General features: G+C 43.5%; 1 protein-coding gene across 1 annotated transcript; it reads right to left on the bottom strand.

Moving 5' to 3' along the window:
- Positions 1-19,121: 19,121 nt before the first annotated feature.
- Positions 19,122-19,912, bottom strand: LOC149122468 (large ribosomal subunit protein uL16). Its single transcript, XM_089312008.1, has one exon. The coding sequence runs from the start codon at positions 19,852-19,854 to the stop codon at positions 19,210-19,212; it is 645 nt and encodes a 214-aa protein (XP_089168134.1). The 5' UTR covers positions 19,855-19,912; the 3' UTR covers positions 19,122-19,209.
- Positions 19,913-21,843: the final 1,931 nt, after the last annotated feature.

The raw sequence follows: 21,843 nt of genomic DNA, 5'->3' as shown, positions 1-21,843 counted from the left end.
TCCTAACTGCAAGGCCTGAAAGCCCACCTGATTATTTTCAAGCCCTTTCTGTCAGTTTTATTTGCCTCTCAATGAATGAAAAAAAAAAAAAAAAAAAAAAAAAAACTTGCTCATGGTTTAGACACATTTCTTAGAGCTTCTAAAAATGACTCTGTCCTCAGTTTTAGACCTGTGAGTTTAAACTGCTTGTTGAGGGGTGGGGGGCAGCACTGTGGCATAGTGGGTAAAGCTGTTGCCTGAGTGCTCACATCCCATATGGGCGCTGGTTCAAGTCCGGACTGCTCCACTTCCTATCCAGCTCTCTGCTGCTATGGCCTGGGGAAGCAGTAGAAGATGGCCCAAGCCCTTGGGCCCCTCAACCCACGAGGGGGACCCGGAAGAAGCTCCTGGCTCCTGGCTTTGGATCTGCGCAGCTCCAGCTGTTGCAGCCAATTGAGGAGTGAACCAGCAGGTGGAAGACCCCTCTCTCTCTCTCTCTCTCATTCTCTGCCTCTCCTTCTCTCTGTGTGTAACTCTGACTTTCAAGTAAAATAAATAAGTCTTAAAAAAAACCCTGCTTGTTAGATTCATTTTCTCCGGACTTAGAAAAGTAAAATGCTAGGTGCCCTTGCACGTGAAACCTCCGATGGAAGCAGTTTCTGCAAGCGGGCACTGCATCCCCCTGGAGAAGCCGCCTCCTGCTGAGAAGCCTCCTCCTGCACCCTGTCTGGACTCCCAGAGATGCCCCTTTTCAGCATGAAGCAGTCAGAGCAATCATTGCCCAGTTCCCACTAACAGATGTCAGGGTTTCCATCTGGGGGGTCAGATGGGTTAATAGATAGTCATGGGGATCCCAATGGAATTTGGGGTGTAAAATACTAACTTTCTTCCCCAAAACTTTATCTTTAGCAAGAACAAACAGGCAGCCCTCCTTCCTTTGGAATCCCCAAATTTACCATGAGAATAGCAAGGGAGCTCTTCTGGAGCTCACAGCTTATTGTAAAAACAAGTTACCTCTCCCACCCTTAGCAGGGCAGACTGGATGGAGAATTGTAAATGAGGTCTTTGATGGTTTTTCCCACCCTGGTAACTGAATGCCAATCTGATCAAGTTTTTTTTTTTTTTTCCTTTTAAATTGTACATAAAGCCAATCAACACCAGTCCTCTTTGGGTTTTCCTCTCTTGGAAACCCCCCTCTACTCTACGCCACTCTGTCTGGAGGCCTTTGACTCTAATAAATATATTTAGATCTCAAAAAAAATATAACACTCATATCAAGATGAGACATTAAGAAATGTAGGCACTTATCAAGGTTGTGTGAATATTTTTGAATTATTCAAGGAAAAAAGCATGATTTGCAATACTGTGACGGACAAGTGTATATTTGGGTGTTACTTAGCATTCCATTTCCCTGTGTGAGGACTGTGTGTCTTGCATGGTGGAGAATCAGACAGCAACAGCAGCACCATCTTCCTACGCTTCCAGGTCAGCGCTGTCTCTCTGCTGCAATACTGTGGGACAAGGGTGATCTTGGAGCCAGGGAGATGGGGAAGAAAAGAAACACACTTGCAAAGAAACTGATGAAGGGTGATAGAATGAAGGAGAGGAGGGATACACGTTAGTCACGTTTTTGAGACCCTGATGAAGAGCAGATTTCCTCTTTCATTTCTCTGTCCAGTATAAACAGTATTCTCTTTAGACTAGAGGGGAAGTAATATATGTTTGCGCATAGCAAGATCGTGGGCATGCCACACAATCACAAGGTAAAATATAAATTTTCTTCACCAAACATGATACAAGAGTGTATGTGTATATTCCTGATTGGGGAAAATGCCTAAGCAAAAGTTAGTATAAACTAACTGGTCAATTTTGCAAGTTATTAACTTTCATGCAAGAATGATTTCATTTTAATCTTAGTATGCATGCCCATAAAAACAATTTGCATCAAATCTTGGCTATTTAAAGGCCAGGGATTAATCTGTTTGTCAATACATGTTACTTGGGTTGAGCACAAACCTGGAATAAACTCACTGTCCCATGAAGACTTCTATCAATTGAGTATTTTACTGGATTGGACACAGAGGCAAACAGGTACAAGGAAAAGGAGACTATGGGCTCTCTCTGAAGTCGGTTCACGGATCTGCAGTCTTGTGTCCAATCTCCCTATTGTTCAAACATCCTGCATCGATCGATCAGCTGCCACGGGACTGAGCTTCCCTGAAGAAGTGAGCGGGTTCCAAACTCCTTCTCTATGTTAACAAGGGCACTGAGACCAAGCCACAGGGGATCGGGCACTAATAAAACAAAACTTGGTCTAGGTTTAGTCTTACAACATGGCAAATGAGGCTGCATTTCCTTAAGCAAATGTTTAAACTAATACTGAATGCCTTGTAGCTACAACTGAATCATGGAACTGCATAGGATATACAATACTCATGCTTAAATACTAGTATACCATAAATTACTTCCAAGGCTTACACTGAAGTCTGATAACAAGCCCAGCAGTTGCCTTCAATCAGAAAGTTGCTGTAAATTATTTCAGACTTGATGCATTTGAAAAATGGGACACCTTTTCCTTCTGTGCTTCTTTGGCAGTGGGCTTTGAGAGATGCAAAGAGTATGGGAGATATCCAAATGAAAATTCAGCACTCTTCTTCAGTGCAAATTAAATCTTTTGGTGTAAGATATGAATTAGAAAAGCAACACTGAACAGCTTCAGTTTTGAGTTTTAATTCAAGTGGAAGAACCAGAAGGGGCTCATTGTCCTCAAGGGGTGGTGACCTAAAAGGGTTGGGCAAAAGGGCAATGAGACTGGGAAAGAAAGAGAAAAGTGATTTCATTAATTTTAATGGCATAATAGCAGTTTTCAATAAGCTTTATGACAGCAGAAAAGATTGATATTTTTTTGTACTTTTTGCTAAAATGTGCAGTGTCCTAAACTGCATTTTGCCAGAAATCTAATACCTATAATTTATTGTATCCCATATTCCCAATGTTAAAAGAAGAAAGAAGGAAAAAAAAAAGTCTGAGGGCTTCAAATATAATAGACTGTAGATTCATTGCTAAAACTCAATTGGAGTCCTGAAATTTCCTTTTAATTTTAAAATGCACTTAACAAAAATTTAAAAGCCCAGGCATGGCTCTAAAATGGTGTCAGAACTCTGTGTTTTTCCCATCACAGCCTCCAGCTTCAACAGAAGACACGGTGCTCTGAAGAGACCCCGTCTATGTGAGCTCTTCTGCAAGTGTGGAGGGGCAGAACCGCATTCCTCCCAGGCACTGCCTTGGTCTCCGTGCCTACTGCTCCTTGTTTGCAGCCTGAAGTCATAGTAACACCAACCACGTTTCCTCTGCTATTGACCAATGCCTCCAGCACTGCAAATGGGGCTTTCTGTAGAAGTTTCTTCCTGCACAAACCATATATATATATATATATATATATGTATGTATGTATGTGTGTGTGTATATATATGTATATATGCATATATATATACACACATGGTCATTTTAATATAGTGGTGACTTTCATGAAAACCTTAGAAAAATACATAAGAATGTAAACTCCCTGATCAGGGATGACCCACATAGATCTTCAGGTTTCCCTCACGCTTCACATAAACCATGAATGTAAAGCAGCTGCTGACAGGCATGAAAACAAGACTATCACAGAGATTTTTGTCCAGGCAGAAGTAAGATTTACTCAATATAAATTAAGATACCTGCAAAGGAGAACGAAGAAATGGAAAGCTGGAAGGTCAATGGGAAGACCCCGTGGGAAGGTCCTCACTCGGCAACCAGGAAGTTCCTTTTCTGGACAAAAGGTTTGGAAGGAGGTGGAGGAATGCTCAGTGGCTTCGTCCATCTGATCTTCACTGGGAAAATGAACTAGAACCTTGTCAGCTCCAGGCAGCAGAGCCAGACGATGGGGTGCAAGTGACAAGGCAGTGGGTTGCCACTCATGATAGAGGACGGCCATAGGACAGTCAGGGTTGTTGTGCAATAAAGAGTGGTTTCAAGGATGATCTCCCAGCACTTCTAGGAGACGTGTGTTCTGGGAGAATAAAGTGATTCCAATAATGACAGCATAGATGGCAAGGAACGTATCCTGTGCCCTTAGCACCTGGCCAGCATAGCTTGGCTTGCAGGGTTGTGAAACAAAGAGATTGTCACCGGTTTGTCTTACAAAACTGCATCTCCGAAAGTAGACATTAAATATTTACTCCATCAAATATGTATCCAAAACCATCATGTTCCAGGATTCTGCTAGATGGTAGGGATAAAACAAGAAATAGGAAAAACAAAGTCTTACACCGTAGGGAGTGCCTCTGCCTGTGGGAATCTCCAGCTGTGATCAAGTAGACAGGGAATCTGCTGTCATCTAATCACAAGGTTAGGGGCTACCTCAGAGATATCTGTGCACACAGAGGTGAGATAAGAGAGAAAATCCAACTTGTGTCGTGTAGGCTACATAGTTCTTAGCTAGACGCAAAGGACTGAAGGGTTTGTGCAAGAGATGGGACAAGAGCATTGCAGGAAGCAGCAGCAGCATATATAAAGCCTCAAAGGTGAAAAGTAATGAAAGAGAGAGAGAGAGAGGAGAGAGAAAGACAGAGGGAGGAGAGAGAATGAGCACTTTCTGTCCTTGAGAGAGGAAGAGAAATTCAGCAACTATTCTTATATCACAAGCACACTTGCTAAAATCTAAGTCCCAGCATCAATCTCTGTTGAAAAAACATTTATTTATCTATATATTTATTTGAAAGGCAGAGTTGGCTGGGGGAGGGACAAAAAGAAAGGAGAGAGCTCTTGCAACCACTGCATCATTCCACAAATGACCAGAAAGACCTGGGCTAGAGCCAGGCAGAAGCCAGGAGCTTCATTCTGGTCCTTGACCCATATGTGGGTGCCAGAGGTCCAAATACTTGGGCCGTCTTCTACTGCTTTCCCAGGCCATAGTGGAGAGCTGGATCAAAAGAGGAGCAGCCGGGACTAGAACTGGCGCCCATATGGAACACCGGTGCTGCAGGCGGAGGCTCTAGCCCACTGTGCCACAGCTCTGGCCCCAGACTGATGTATTTTAAATTGATGATAATTCAGGAGAGGCTCACTCCCTTTGCCACCTATGGGTTCTTTATTATGTGATTAAAACCATTTCCTTGATTCTTAATTTCACTTAGAAACAAGTAAAACATTTTAAAATGTTTATTTTATTTTTTGAAAAGCAGATTTACAGAGAAAGAGAGAAATAGAAAGGTGTATTCCATCCACTGGTTCACTCTCCAAATGGCTGCCATGGCCAAGGCTGAATCAGACTGAAGCCAGGAGCCAGGAGCTTCTTTCAGATGTCCTACAGGGGTACAGGGGCCCAAGCAATTGGGCTATCCTCAACTGCTTTCTCAGGCCATTAGCAGGGAGGTAGATTAAATTGGAAGTGGAGCAGGTGCCCATATAGGATGCCTATATAGGCTGAGGGCTTAACCCTCTATGCCACAGAGAAGGCCCCAGTGTATAAGAGTTCTCACTAGGCCTTATGTGATCTTTCCTGTTTTTTTTTTTTTTTTTTTTTTTTTTTTTTTTTTTGCAAAAGTCTTTGAGTAACATCAACTGTTGAAACAGCTTAAACAGAAAGAGGTTGGGGCTGGCATTGTGGTACAGTGGGTCAAGCAGCTGCCCGAGACACCAGTCTCCCTGTGGGAGACCTGGAAGAAGCTCCTGGCTCCTGGCTTTGGATCAGCATAGCTCCAGCCATTTCGGCCATTTGGGGAGTGAACCAGCCAATGGAAGACCTTTCTCTCTGTCTCTCCCTCTCATTGTCTGTAACTACCTCTCAAATAAATAAATTTAAAAAGTCTTTAAAATATAAATTAAATTACATTAAATTAAATGCCTTCAATCTAAACATTTTTGAAGTACAAGAATATCAATAATATCTTGTAACAAGTTTCTTAGTAAAAAAAAAATTCTCAGATTCAAACCAACCATACGTGGTTTGGCATGTATTTATCTGCAATTCATAGGATTTGTTTTACTTCTATTTAAAAGATGCAAACTCAGTTTTTTATTTTCAATTGGACTTTTAAAAAATATTTAATTGTTAACTTTTGAACGCTAAGAGACATTAATATTCTGGGTTTTTACATAAAATATATACAATTATTTCCAATTTCCTACAATGGTTCAGTTAAGAAGAGAGTGCAGAGAAATTGAATGCATATTTAATACTATGGAAATGTGTGACCATTTAAAGGACAGGGGTATCATTTTACACACAAAAAGATATCATTTACTGAATGATACCATAGTGCCTAGGAGAGTTCATTTATCTAACTTGGGCGAGCAGTTTCTTCACAGGGAGTAGCTTTCTCATGTAGAGCAATGGTATTATTTGAATAAAAAAAGGGTGAAAGAAATGGACAGAAATAATCTGTCTTTTGTGTATTGATTATTATTAATATTAATCTCAGTGATTGCTACTAATGAAGACAGATTTATTCCTGATAAAATGGTGGAGACTTTTCTTTCAGAGTTAACTCTTATTTTCTTTTTACATATTTATTAGTCTTTTATAAAGCACCCAATTAATCTTCACAGTCACGTTAGCAAGCACATCAGACATTTGTCTCATCAAGGACAGGCACTGGCAATTCTAGGATAAAGTGGTGTTTAACCAAATTCATTCCTTGATCAGAGTCATTGTTCGTGTCAATTCTGTTTAATAAAGCAAACTCATGGTTGACTGATAGACTTAGTTATACCTTACCTCACCTGTAAGAAAGAACTTGATTTGTTCACAATAAGTAGCATACCCATTATCAGAATATTCCCTTAAATTTCCCAGAAAAACTCTAGCTGAGAAAAGTGTCTTAATGTAGTATAATGCCGCTAGCAGAGGCGACATAGAGAAATAAGAGTCTGACAGCCTGAGAGAGAACAAAACAGATTCTTCAATGCAAATACAAGAAAATTAAAAGCTCTGTAACACTTATGAGAAATGCAGACACGGTACAATACGAGGTAGACGAATTACATAAGAGGCACAGCTGGATTAATATGAGCTGGTCAGTGACCTTTTAAATGGAAAGCAATCTAACAGTTTTCTCCCAAGTTGTGTTTGCATTAACTAGACAAGTGTTAAGTAGACATCACAGTCACTGCATGGTTTATTGTTTACGTGGGCTCAGGGTACTAAGGTGAAGGCTGGGTTCAAGGAGCAGCTCTAACATGGGGCAAAATTTTTCTTTGTTACTCATGTCATTTTTTTCTTCTAGAAGTTTCAACGACCTTAATTCTCTTAAGCCTCACTTAATTTACATAATGGGAGATGTTGGGGAATTTTGAAGAAGTTATCCCATATCTAGAAAAAGCTTATAAACCTAAACACCACTGAAGCTTAGAGAAATAGCTCCCTATAGGAGAAATGATGGGCTGCATTCATTCACTGGAATACTGTGCTGTGATTGTCTGAGACAGGCATGGAACTCACGGGTACTCAGTATCTTCAGCCATATGCTTGTATGTGGATCACAACTATTTTAGACATAGAGTGTTACGTTTTGAGTTCAACTCTTTTTTTAAAGAAATACTATACTAAGGCTCTAGAGGTCTGAGCTGAGAAATGACTATTATAAGCAAGCGACCCTCTTACCTTTGTGTGATTCTTAACTCTAGATACAGATTTATTTTATTGTGGGAAACTTAGATATCACAACAGTAGAAGGACAGTTAAACATGAATTAGTTAAACAAGTCCACTTAAAGACATCAGTCATATTCAACGAATGCTAAATTTTGCCACACTTTGTCTATCCATCTACCATCTACCGATCACTTATTTTTGCTGAAGTATTTTAAAGTACATCCTATTTGCCATTTCTCCCTTATAAATTTCACTATGCATCTCTAAATGTATGAATCTATAAAATGCAACCCTAATACTATATCACAAATGTATGAATTTTTAAAATGCACCCATGACACTATATCATGTCAAGCTAAATTAAAGTCATCCTATGGCATCATCCTATGTGAGACCATGATCAGATTTCCATGGCTTCCCATTGAACTAGGGTCATTCTGCTTTTTACTTGTTAAACTTCTTATCTGGTGAAGTATTAAAGCTTTTTACTGCAATGTAAATTTAAAATATGTTGAAATAAAGAAAGGTAGAAAGAAGGCAGTTGGGAGGGAGAGAGAGAGAAAGAGAGGAATGGAGGGAAGTAGGGAGGGAGGAAGGGAGTATCATTATATTCTTAGACTTGTATGTACGTGTACGAACCATGTTGAATCTGTTACAAGTTAATTAACATTTAAATTTAAAAAATTAATTGTTACAATTGCTTGTTGGTTCAAATGATGATCTAAGACAAAGTGCACACTTCAGGGCTGAAGAAAGAAGTACTATCTTTATTTTTGGCTTACTTTTCTTAATTCAGAGCTGTCTTCATTAGCAAGTGACATTTTTCCAAGTTTTTTTCAATACCATCACTTTAGGCATCAGCAGTGGAAGCACACTCAGTAAAGACAGTTTATAGAGGAGAAGCACATTACTAAAGCCTCTTTAAGGATAAAAACTCAGCTAATATCTCTATTAGAGAAAGTTCTAAGACTGGAACTAACATCACAAATAAGAATGTTCTATGAAAAAACTTACATGTGAAATGGTAAATTGTGTGCCTTGGAAGAGATAAGAGCGACCCTTGGTGCCCTGGGTGTCCCATCTCCCTGGGTGTGCCATCTCCCTGGGTGTCCCATCTCCCTGGGTGTCCCGTCTCCCTGGGTGTGCCATCTCCCTGGGTATCCCATCTCCCTGGGTGTGCCATCTCCCTGGGTATCCCATCTCCCTGGGTGTCCCATCTCCCTGGGTGTGCCATCTCCCTGGGTGTGCCATCTCCCTGGGTGTCCCATCTCCCTGGGTGTCCCATCTCCCTGGGTGTGCCATCTCCCTGGGTGTCCCATCTCCCTGGGTGTCCCATCTCCCTGGGTGTGCCATCTCCCTGGGTGTCCCATCTCCCTGGGTGTCCCATCTCCCTGGGTGTGCCATCTCCCTGGGTGTCCCATCTCCCTGGGTGTGCCATCTCCCTGGGTGTCCCATCTCCCTGGGTGTGCCATCTCCCTGGGTGTCCCATCTCCCTGGGTGTGCCATCTCCCTGGGTGTGCCATCTCCCTGGGTGTGCCATCTCCCTGGGTGTCCCATCTCCCTGGGAATTGGCAGGGGAAGAAACATAGATGATTCTGGTTTAGAATCCTGCTTTCTTCATTAAAAGAAGCTTCAACAATATCGTCATTTATTAACAGGAAGAACAACTGGTAAAACCACTCTTTTTGCTTTTCCAAGGTGGGGGGAGAAAAGCATTACTAGAGAAAGACTCAGAGAGCTTAGAATTTGAGATGATCTTAGGAAACATCTAGACAAAGACCTTTGTGTGAGCAGAATCTAGAGATCTGGTGGACTCGTCGATTATTGCAAAGCAGTCCTGAAAACTCTGCTCGTGTCTTGATATTTTTACATAAATATCATTCATATATACATAATTATTATTTGACTAGCATGTTTTTCTCCCAGACTCCTGTGAGTTTCTCTGAACTGTCATTGCTTTGTTTACAAGAGATATGAGTAATCACATTCCGTGTTCTTATTAACCACTTTGGAAACTGACCCGAACTCAATCACAGACATACAAAGAAGAAAATTACTTTCCAGGTATCAGCCTGACTTTCATCCTTCAGAGAACACTCTGACATTCGGTGCTGATAGTTGTGCAGAAATTCCGGGGCCCACGGCTGTTTCACAGCCGCTGCTCTATTGATCCAGACCACGTTCAGTTATTTGTCATGGTCTTTTCTAAAAATGTAACCTGCTTGTGTTCAGAGGTGGAAGAAAAGAGCAACAATGCTTGCTGTTGCCTCAGAGCAAAACAAAGTGCAAACGCTGCCGTTATCCGGTCACGTGAGACTTTCCCCATCTTCAAGCATTTCAGTAAAATATGTATTTTAAAGTTACTCAGTGTCTATGCACTATAGAAAGCAGCATACTGTATCAATCAGTGCTATGCTCTAGAGTCATAGACAGAAAACCTTGTGGGCACATCCTTGAGTGCCTACAAGCTTTAATGCCCTCATTTGTAAGATCCTCCTCATCATCATCATAATAATAGGTACTCTACAATAATGTAATTCTGAGATGATGCAAGTACCATGACTGGCTCATAACAGTTCTCAGTAAGTGTTAGGTATTATTATTAAGGTTAATAAAATAGTCATATTACTAATGCTAATAATAATAGCTACTTCTCTTATTGACTCGTGAGTTTCAGGAAAGTAAGTTTTAAAGATTTACTCTTGCTAGTGATGAAAACTGAAACTAGAGAAAGAGAAGTAAAAAGGGTTTGGTGTAATAAATGTGATTTTATTAAGTTTCCTGGTTATTAAATAATTTACTTATTCCCCCCTGTGGGGAGCAACTGGGAGCAACTCGGACTAGACTAAGTTACTGGAATTAAGACTTATTCTATGCATCTGCTCTCCCACAATATGGCGCTGGGAGAGGAGGAAACAGCTTCTACACAGCTGCCTCCAGTTCAACCAATAAGCAGCAGGAGCTGCTCCTGATTGGAGGAGAGCAGCGTACTCGGCGTGTGGGTAGCAGAGTTGGGATTGGCGGAAGAGGACTATAAAGGAGGAGAGAGACAACATGCACCAGGAACATCTAAGGGGAACATCTAAGGGGAACACCTGTGCAGCCCCCGAGAGAGCCGGCCGGCGGTGTGCCGCTCCCCCGCGGAAGCAGGGAAAGTGACAGGGGGAACCGCCCTTCCACGGAGGTGGAAGGGACGGTAGCCAACCCGGGAAGAACCAGCAGCAAACCCGGGGAGGGCCGAGCAGACGAAAGAACAGCACAGTGTCTTGTGTCGTTCCTCCACGAAGAGGGGAAGTGACACCCCCAAACCCTGTGAGGTAGCTATTAATTGCTCAAGCTCAAAAAGCAGGATCCTTTTCATAACCAGGCTCCTGATAGTTAAAATAAACAGAATAATACGTTTAGAAGAGATCATATTTATTCTCTGTCTTGTCGCTAATTTATGCATGTAATTATTACAAATAGCAACAGAAGTCCCAACTCAATCCAAAAAATTTTAATACAAACTCTCTTACATATAATAAATATATTTCCTTTTAATTAAAAAGAGTATTTCATTCAACAGCTATTTTGTTTAATCTATTTAATATGAAACGCACAGATCCAGTCTAACTCCACTATTTATAAATAGATACATACATTACACACATGCACGTGCATGGATAAAGTACATGTGTGTATTTCAAACACCAGCACGTCTGCAATAAGAATCATATCATTACTCTCTCTGAGAGCCCCTGGGACTGGGAAGACAAATAGAAAGGATTCCCTAACACTAACTGGGGAAGAGCCACATGTACCCAATCATCAGGAAACCCAGAAATGTCTCAGATCTGAAGTTCGTAAGACTTCCAGCACAAAGCTGAAGAGAGGGCACTTGGAGGATGCCTCAAATTAGGATGTTTGATGTTTAGACAGCTGCCTTCCCCCAAAATGATTATTGTTCTAAGAAATATTAGACATGTTGAAGATTTATGAAGAAAGCATATCATTTTTTTGCAGTGTTACTATTGAATATTGTGATGCTCAAATTGAAACATTGTCTATTTAAAATACTTTAAAAGTTGATGATGTCAGTGTTAATCATAGTGCATTATTCTTTTACACTGAGTTAGGTTCTATACTAGCATTAACAACCCTTCAGTCCTAACAACCAAACAGGACTTGTCTGTTAATATCAGTGTCTCATATTGAGGTTGAAACCAACTTTGAAAGAAAAAAAGTAACTCAGGTTCCCAGAGCTAGTAATGTTGTATTTGTGCAAGGGGAAAATGTTGAGGATATTTAGAACCAAGGAATGAGAAAGTAGAAGAAAAAAAGGGCAGATGGTGAGACTTGCATTAAAATCATCAAAATTTGGGGAGAGTTATGAAATTGCAAAGTTACTAAATAGAAAGCTTAAAATTACAAAGTTAGAAATAGATTAATGCATACAGGCTTATGTAATGTCTACACCACAGTACTAAATTTGTCCATAACTCTGCTCTTAAATTTTTTTTTTTCTTGACAGGCAGAGTGGACAGTGAGAGAGAGAGACAGAGAGAAAGGTCTTCCTTTGCCGCTGGTTCACCCTCCAATGGCAGCTGCGGCCAGCTCATTGCGCTGATCCGAAGGCAGGAGCCAGGTACTTCTCCTGGTCTCCCATGGGGTGCAGGGCCCAAGCACTTGGGCCATCCTCCACTGCATTCCCTGGCCACAGCAGAGAGCTGGCCTGGAAGAGAGGCAACCGGGACAGAATCCAATGCCCTAACCGGGACTAGAACCCCGTGTGCTGGCGCCGCAAGGCGGAGGATTAGCCTAGTGAGCCATGGCGCCAGCCTGCTCTTAAAATTTAAAAAAAAGGAAACTGCTGGGGGTTTGAATATTTGAAAGGACATGTGTCAATAATGGTGGTGGTATAGTAAAATAAAAAAGTATCAACTTTATGAACAGCTTCAGCAAAATGTAATTTTACAGATACCATAGATAGAGCATAAATTTCTATCTTCCAGATCCAACACTCTGAAATAGAAAACGTGAATGGAGGAATATCAAGGCAGAACAAAGTATAGAAACAAAGCAATGGCCACTTCAAGTGCAGTCCAGATTTCAAAATCCAATACCCTAGAGGAACAGATGGCTGGTGATTACTAGTGTCTATGTATCGAGTAAAAAGTCAATAAGCAAAAATCAGTGTCCCATAGCATCTTGGAATTCACTGTCCAGAACAAAGAATCTAGAAACTTTGAAGGAAAACCCTAAGATAGGTAACAGGTGGGAAGAAAATTCTAAGATGTGTCTTGTGGAGGTGTTATTCAAATTCCTGCCACATGATGAATTAAAGCTTCCCTCTGTGGTCCTACAGGATTTCCCATCTATAGATTTTTGCTGTACTGTAATTATTTACTTTGTAGTTGAATCCTAGAGAAAACACACAGAGTTCTTTCTCCCTAGGATATATAGAGAATATTAATTTTTGCATAGCTTGCAAATTACAAACCTCTTTAAGAGTTGGAAGTCTTTATCAGAAAGCATTAAACATTGGCTTAAGTAAGACTGTGTGGGGAGCAACTCGGACTAGACTGTTACTGGAATTAAGACTTATTCTATGCATCTGCTCTCCCACAATATGGCGCTGGGAGAGGAGAAAACAGCTTCTACACAGCTGCCTCTTGCCAACTTGAGTGATGACCTCCAGGAGCTGATCCTGCTCCTGATTGGAGGAGAGCAGCGTACTCGGCGTGTGGGCAGCCGAGTTAGGATTGGCGGAGGAGGACTATAAAGGAGGAGAGAGACAACATGCACCAGGAACATCTAAGGGGAACATCTAAGGGGAACACCTGTGCAGCCCCCGAGAGAGCCGGCCGGCGGTGTGCTGCTCCCCCGCGGAAGTGGGGAATGTGGCAGGGGGAACCGCCCTTCCATGGAGGTGGAAGGGACAGTAGCCAACCCGGGAAGAACCAGCAGCAAACCCGGGGAGGGCCGAGAAGACGAAAGAACAGCGCAGGGTCCTGTGTCGTTTCTCCACAAAGACGGGGAGTGACATAATGATGCCGTGACTCGGATATGAAGCCTAGGCAGGGTTTAGTGTCGTTCCTCCATGAAGAGGGGGAGCGACATAATGGTGCCGTGACTCGGATAGGAAACCTAGGAGGGAAGAAGCAGGAAAATACTGGAGAGAGAGACTAGAAGAGCCTAGGGGAAAGCAGGACGGAAAAGGTGCCGGAAGAAGCTATTGAAAGCCTAGGCATAGACTCGGATACGGACTGTGGGAAAAAAGTTAGGATTTAAAGTGAAAGCAAGAAGAAACTTAGACTCAGATACGGACTGCAGGTTGAAAGTGAAAGTGAAACCTATAAGAAACAGACTTGGATACGGACTGTGGGGAGAGGCCAGGAGAAATGAGGGAGGAATATTGTTGGAAGAAAACTTAGGGAAACATACCGGGTAGAGAAAAATGTTAGGGAGGATGAAGCCGCGAGTGCAGGCTGAGGCGGAGACGGAAGCCACCTTGGTTTCTTCAAGTCAGCCCGGGGAGCAAAAGGCGAAAATCTGGAACCAGAGGCAGAGACGTGGGCCGCCAGGTTGGAATTCGCCAGGTTAGTCCGGGGAACTTGGACTGAATACCGGTGGTGGCGGAAATGTGAGCTGTGCTGTGTGACTCGTGGAAGACACCGCGTGCAGAGAGAGCGCGTGGGCACAAGTAGATAGGGAACCCGGGGCTAGCGCGAGGCCGTGGTGCGGACGCGAAGGGGTGCGGAGACCGCGGAGTGCGCCCGCGAAGCCGGGAAGCCGCGCAGATGAGAGAAGCGCGGGCTGAAGCGGCTCAGAGCCGGGAAGCCGCCGAGAAGCAGCCTCGGGGCGGGCGCCGGGAAGCCACAGGGATAAGAGAAACAGAAATTTAGAAGTAAAATGAGAGAAATAGGAATGCTGGTAGATAGAAGTAAAATAGGAGAAATAGGAATGCCCGGAGATAGAGAAATAGAGAAAAATAAGGCCTCCCCACAACACAGCAATGAGAGAGCTTGGATTCGGTCTGCCTGATTAGGGAGGTGGTGAGCACCTGCGGGCGGCTAGCAGCTTATGCACCGCAGGTCACCGAAGACAGGCACGAATTAACATCAATAAGTCTCCCCACAATACCGCAATGAGAAGGCTTGGATTCGGTCTGCCTGATTAGTAAGGCGGTAAGCACCAGCAGGCAGCTCGACCAGAGTATGAGCTGCAGGACACCGAAGACAGGCACGTTATCAACACCAATAAGTCACCCCACAATACAGCAATGAGAAGGCTTGGATTCGGTTTGCCTGATAGGGCTTGTAAGCACCTGCAAGCAGTTCTAGCAGAACAGAGCATGCGCTGCAGGGCACCGAACACAGGCATGCATCAGTGCCTAAAAACCTCCTCACAACATGGCGAAGAGAGGACCCGGATTCGGTTTGCCTGATTGATAGGACTTGTAAGCACCTGTGGGCAACTCTAGCAAGCAGAGCAGAGTGTGTGCCGCGGGGCACCGAAGACAGGTGCGTATCAACGCCAAAAATAAAAAGAAAGGGGGATCTGTGGGGAGCAACCCGGACTAGACTAAGTTACTGGAATTAAGACTTATTCTATGCATCTGCTCTCCCACAATATGGCGCTGGGAGAGAAGAAAACAGCTTCTACGCAGCTGCCTCTTGCCAACTTGAGTGATGACCTCCAGGAGCTGATCCTGCTCCTGATTGGAGGAGAGCAGCGTACTCGGCGTGTGGGCAGCCGAGTTAGGATTGGCGGAGGAGGACTATAAAGGAGGAGAGAGACAACATGCACCAGGAACATCTAAGGGGAACATCTAAGGGGAACACCTGTGCAGCCCCCGAGAGAGCCGGCCACCTCCATGGAGGTGGAAGGGCTGGTAGCCAACCTGGGAAGAACCAGCAGCAAACCCGGGGAGGGCCGAGCAGACAGAAGAACAACGCAGGGTCCTGTGTCGTTCCTCCACGAAGATGGGGAGCGACATAATGGTGCCGTGACTCGGATATGAAGCCTAGGCAGGGTTTAGTGTCGTTCCCCTATGAAGACGGGGAGCAACAGACTGAAAGTTTATTCTGCTTTTACTTAAATGTCTGACCTGGTAGCAGCCAGGGCATAACCTCCATGGATTTTCCTGGAATTTTCATCCCATCTCTTTTTGTTTATTTGTTTTTAATTCCACCATCATATGAAGTCTTGTCTTTCTCTTCCAAGTCTAAGCCAGTTTGCTCTAATGGTGACCACAGTTCAGTCAGTGTGATGAATCATGGAGAAAAAGTTTCTTCCTCTTGCGACTCAACCCACACCCCTCTTGCACACTCAGAGTCTACTGGGCAAAAGTTAATGGACACACCATGCTGGCTGGTGGATAGGCAAACACATTCTCCAGCTAAGTACACAGGTGTCTGGTAAGTTTAAATGATGCTGCACTTGAGTTAAGAATGGAGAATGGACATTAGGGATTTGCATATTAATCTCTGACGCACCACATTAAGGAAAAAGAAACCCTTTTCCCAAAAGGCAAGATGATCTTCAAAGAATTAGTTGTGCCAAAATCATGGTCTTTTTTGTGTTATGATGTAGAGCAGCTTGGGCGGGAGGTGGGGGAGGGGGCGGGAGTGGGGGCTCTTCTGTCCTCATTCTCCAAATCCACCTACCTGCTTTGAGACCCCCTTAGCCTTACAAAGGAGAATGCACCCAGGAGCACATCAGATCTCAACTCCTGCTCTCACAGAACGGATAGGCATCACATGTGTTAAAATTCACCAGGGGATGAAGCCCCAGCTTCGGAGAACAGTGTGTCAGGAAATGCAGGATGGAGGAAAAGGACATCTGTGAGCAAAGTTCAAAATGAAATTGGGACTCACGTCGGCCCTCTCACAATTAGGATGCTCATTTTCTTTAAAACGATGGATTGGATTCTTTGCATTTGAACATTTCTTCCAGGTCTCCCATCCTCCTAAATAATAACTTGATGTCTATAATGAGCTGGTGTGACTCTAGAGAGGTTAACTGCTTAAATCCAATAATATTATTTTCTTTAATTTCTCCATTTTGCTAAAACTTCAAAATATCCATGCTTTATTGCAGCGTCTATAAGTTAAAACCAATGCTCATGTGAAATCATGATGTTCTATGGTATAAAGATGACATAAACACACTTTTACTTCTAATTGAATCCTTATATCAGATTTAATTCATTTTGGTTGTACTCTATAAAGTAAAAGGTGGTAAAATAATTACGTTGTCCTCCTATAATAACTCCATAATTTGGTTTCCACTCAGAGACTATTAGAATACCTGACCTCAGAGACACTGTTGATGCAGTTTTGAGATTTAATTTTGATGTATTGATTTTTTCCCAGGGGTTGCGAACTATTCCAAATGGAAAGTATGATTTGTGGTTTATTTTTCACTACTAGAGAGAGGCTTCAAGGCAATTTAAAAAATAAAATCTTATTATAAAATAAAACAAAAATCCAAATTAACTTCTTTTTATAATCATGCCAGTTTTTAGAATAAACCAGTTAAGGTTTTTTGGCAGTGGGTTATGGGGAGATGGTCTGTTTTAGTCTGGGACATTCTTTAAGTTGAGAAAATTGTCCCACCCTATACAATCAATCATCCCATTCACTAAGTACAGCTACTTAGCAAACTTTACAACACTATTAGAGAAGTAAATGAGCTTTATAAATTATCTGTGTAAACCAATACAACTAGTCTTGAGGCAATGAGGGGGGACAATGTTATTTTCAACAAACTAGTTTGGTAAAAACAAGTGTGATTGGAAACAACATCTCCAAAAACTGAGAGTGAAGCCACTCCCGCTCCATCCTCACACCCAGCACCCGTCTGGGTCCCACCCTTCCCCTGGAGTCACCTGTGAGCTGGCTTCATTCCTCTCGGTGCCAAGCACGACGCGTGAGCACACAGGCACTCAGCAGTATGTGTGAGGTCTGCTTGCACTGCATCTTGAAAAAGTAGATAGTTTAAATTATAGCTCTGCACTATATTTGCTAAAGCAAATTAGAAATGTTACCTATCTTGTGTATTTGTATATAATATGTATACAAATCTTGCTTTTATATTTCTACGATTTTATACTGGGCCTAATATTCTTCTCTCTTATAAGCAAAGGGAACATTGTTTTTCCAAGTAAGTACATTAACAAGTCTGGGCTTATTGCTATTACTCGTACTGACTTTCTTTTTCTTTTACAAGTTCTTCATTGAAACTCCTGCTCTTTGCTACAGACAGAAAACCTTTCCTGTTATTTTTAGGTTTCTTAATATCATCCCAAATTCTTCTTCCTCTTTTTTTTTTAAACTGCATACATGTTTATAATTTCTTCCCTAAAGGGATGTCATGTCCATGTTCCTGTTCAGAGAGCAACGACAGTGTCTGACATGCAGCTCCAGAACCTTCCATGCCTGCCACAAATAGGCACTTGATAATGATTCTTAACGTTGCAATCATTAAGATTACAAAATTATACTCTGTATATAATAAATTAGGCAAAACATCCTCAGATTACAAAGCAGCTCAGCGAAAGTGATCCGTCCCAGAAAGGAGAACCTGTCCTCCTGAGGCTGACCACTCCAGCCAAACCTGAAACTCAGCCCACACTTACATCTGGCTGTGTGCACTGTGCTCACCCTGCTGTCTCCCACCTGCGCTGCTCCTGCGAGCGAGCACACTGCACTGAGGACAGCACACAATTCCGTCTCATTAAAGTCCTTCCAGGGGCTCAGGGCTTCCTCAAGCCCTTCTGGGAGCCAGGAGTTGCTGCTTACAGCACTCTTTGCTCAGGAGACAAACGGCAAAATGAAGAAACCTGAGTTTCTGATGTTTATGGCCACAGCCTAAGCTCATTATTTATAAATGTCCACAAAAGGTCAGAAACAACCATTTCTACATGTTCTCAACAAATTAACTTTAAAATGTAATTTTTATTACAAGTCAAAGGAAACTCATTGAATTTTGATTCAGTATAAACGGTTTGTCTTAATTTATTTAGGCCACAGGGTCTATATTTTGTTTCATGAAACACCAAAGTAATTTATACTATTCTTTTAAGAGCTGGGCTGGTCTTGTTTATGTGATGCAGCATTTTCAAATTAAGCTTTTTTTCTTCTTATCCATATGTCTAGACTCACCATCAGTGCAATCTTCAGTGGTTCAGTTGATTCTACTTATGGGGTAGAGTCCACTCTGGTTTCTGAATTCCACATCTACAGATGCCTCATTGCATTTCTTCAGTAGCAAATCCCTTCACACAGAATCAACCAACTGATAAAACACTTTAAAGACTTCTTCACCTTCTGGCAACCAGCTCTTGTAAAAACTGCAATTAATCCTAATTGATAACTTTGTTGCCAGTTGTGTCTTCCTCTTGTGAACACCCCTTTTACTTCTCCCAAGTATTCCCACAGATAAAATCACAAACACTGATTGGGGAAAAAAAAGCCTCCAGTTTTTAAAAAAAACATTAACCCAGTGTATCTCAAAACTAGCTGTTTCTTTTTTTTTTTTTTTTTTTTTTTTTTTTTTTTGATAGGAACCAGGCTTTATTATCAATGATTACAGAGCACAGGAGAGTGAGGCTCATGAGTGGAGGGCCCGCCACTTGTCCAGGGGGCCACGATTGGGGATGTACTTGACCCCGCAGCCGTCCGGGATGAGCCGCTTCTCCGCCACCATGTCTTCAAATTCATCCGCGTTAAACTTGGTAAAGCCCCACTTCTTTGAGATGTGGATCTTCTGGCGGCCAGGGAACTTGAACTTGGCCCTGCGTAGGGCCTCAACCACATGTTCCTTGTTCTGCAGCTTGGTGCGGATGGACATGATGACTTGGCCAATGTGAACTCTGGCTACTGTGCCTTGGGGCTTTCCAAAAGCACCCCGCATACCTGTCTGCAGCCTGTCAGCACCAGCACAGGACAACATCTTGTTGATTCGGATGACATGGAAGGGGTGGAGCCGCACTCGGATATGAAAGCCATCTTTGCCACAGCTTTTTACCATGTATTTGTTGGCACAAATACGGGCAGCCTCCAGGGCTTCAGAAGAGAGCTGCTCATATTCGTCCGACACCATGTGGCCACACAGTGGAAACTCATCCACTTTTGCCTTCTTCCGGCCCAGATCAAAGATACGGATCTTGGCATCAGGGACACCTCGGCAGAAGCGAGACTTAGGGTACGGCTTGTTCTTACAATACCGGTAACACCGGGCGGGGCGGCGGCCCATGGCGACACCAGGGTCTTCGGTGGCGTGCCGAAGGAAAAAGAGCTCAAAACTAGCTGTTTCAATGCAAATGCATTAGATATGCTCACTCCTGCAACGCACTCCTGCAACGCAGAACAGTAGCACAGAGGCAGAGTCCGAGGGGGTGGGAGGGAAAGAAGATCCTAACTTCAGACACCAGCCTTCACCTCTTCCCTTCAGAAGAGAGCTGTCTCTCAGTGCTGCTTCTCTGCCAGGACCAAGAGCCTGACACCAGGCTTCTCACTGCTGCATTCCCCTACCAAAGTCTGCCTTTCAGTCTGTGTTTGGCCTTTCCCTTGAATGGTAAGTGTTCTGGAAAACATTCCTAGCAGACCTGTACTCTACGGAAAATCTAAAACCACAGTAACTTTTCTAATAGTGAGGCAGATCAAAGGTTATGCGAGCCACGAGGCCGACACTCAGGACCCTATCAATGTCGGGGTCCCCTGGCCTGTTCCTGGACAACGCCTGCACTTGGGCTCTCAGGAGGACCATCTGTGTCTATGCAATCTTTGGAAACCACAGCAGAAAGAAAATCCAGAAGGGAAGCTGCCTTGCCTCTGGGGTTTCTCTCGACTTCTGCTGGTGACTCCTGATCTCCCTTGGGCACAGGAACAAGCTCTAGGCTTGGGCAGACCCTGCCATGGGCTCAGGGCCTCACCAGTGCGGGCCCAGGCCCATGTTCTCTGAAGCGGGTGGTGGGTGGCAATGGTCACTGTTGGGGTCCAGGAAGCAGGTAGCTGAGAGGCAGGAGCATGGGAGAGTGAGCCTCCAACTTCCCAGTGCGTGCCGTTTTGTTCCATCTGACTTCAGCCACAAAACACAAACTCAAAGTTGTCTAGAATTCCAGGGCAGCGTCTAACCCCAAGTATGGCATGTACATTTCAGCTGGAGCTGTGTGAGAATGTGCTGTATACAAGCCCATGAAGCAGGCCTCGACTGAGGATGACCCGGTGGGAAAATTGGTGACGACCAGGTAGGCAGCATAATCCAGTGTATCCCAGACCTGAGCTGGGTTTCGCACTAGCATGATGTCACCATTGCATCCTATTTCATGGCAGTGGCAGTGGCCATCAGCCACACAGAGCTCAGGGAATAGAATCAGGAGCAGCCCCTGAGTGACCCACTGGCCACGTGAGGCCACCTGCTTGTGTGCAGCACCAGGAGCTGCCAGCTGGGACCAGCAGTGACCACTGTCTCACTGTTCTCTCCATCAGGGTCCTGCTCCTGGGCCCTGTGCCGTTTACGCCTCCCTGTGTTTGGATTTGGCTCTCTTACGTGTTTTAAATTAAGCAGATGTTAACACTGGAAGTGTGGGGAAGTGCTGTCTCAGGAAAAAGTTGGCAGAGACATCTGCATCCAGGATATTTTTATTTTTTAAGACAGATGATCTTCGCCTCCTCATTGCCCCTAGAATAAATTCCAGTTGCTCTTTGCAAATAGCTTTACCCAGCCTTCCCCGTCCCTCCTATAAGGCATGGAGGCTAGCAGCATCTCTTACGAACTCACATTATTTGAGAATATCACAGCCTTAATGATGGCATGTGGCCTTTTGCCTATGTATTATCTTCCCCATTAGTCTAAGGCTCCTTGAGAGGAAAAGGCGCTCCCATTTATTACTGAATCCCTAGGGCCTCACAGAGCCTCCTGCATCAGGAGCTCCACAAATATTAGTTGAACGAATGAATGTTGACTTTAGAATTCTTTCTACGGACAAGCAGGTCTGATCAGCCAATGAGGCTCAGGCAAATGAAAATATCAAGAATATTCATTTCAGAATGAAATACAGTGCAAACCCAGAGGGAGCAGCCGGCACATCTCTCCCTGTCCCTCATTCTGGCACAGCCGGGCAGGGGATGGTCTCCAGATCTCCGTAAGCCCAGCTTCCTGGTCTTTGGGAGCTGTGCAGACCCCTGCACACCAAGAGGCTGCCGCACTGGAAGGTCTGCCACGGCCACAGTTGCTGCTTTT

The sequence above is a fragment of the Oryctolagus cuniculus genome, chromosome 13, assembly GCF_051225735.1.
Source record: "Oryctolagus cuniculus isolate XC-2025 breed Fujian yellow rabbit chromosome 13, ASM5122573v1, whole genome shotgun sequence".
In the NCBI taxonomy this organism is placed as follows: domain Eukaryota; kingdom Metazoa; phylum Chordata; class Mammalia; order Lagomorpha; family Leporidae; genus Oryctolagus; species Oryctolagus cuniculus.
This window is presented reverse-complemented; position numbering and strand designations above follow the sequence as displayed.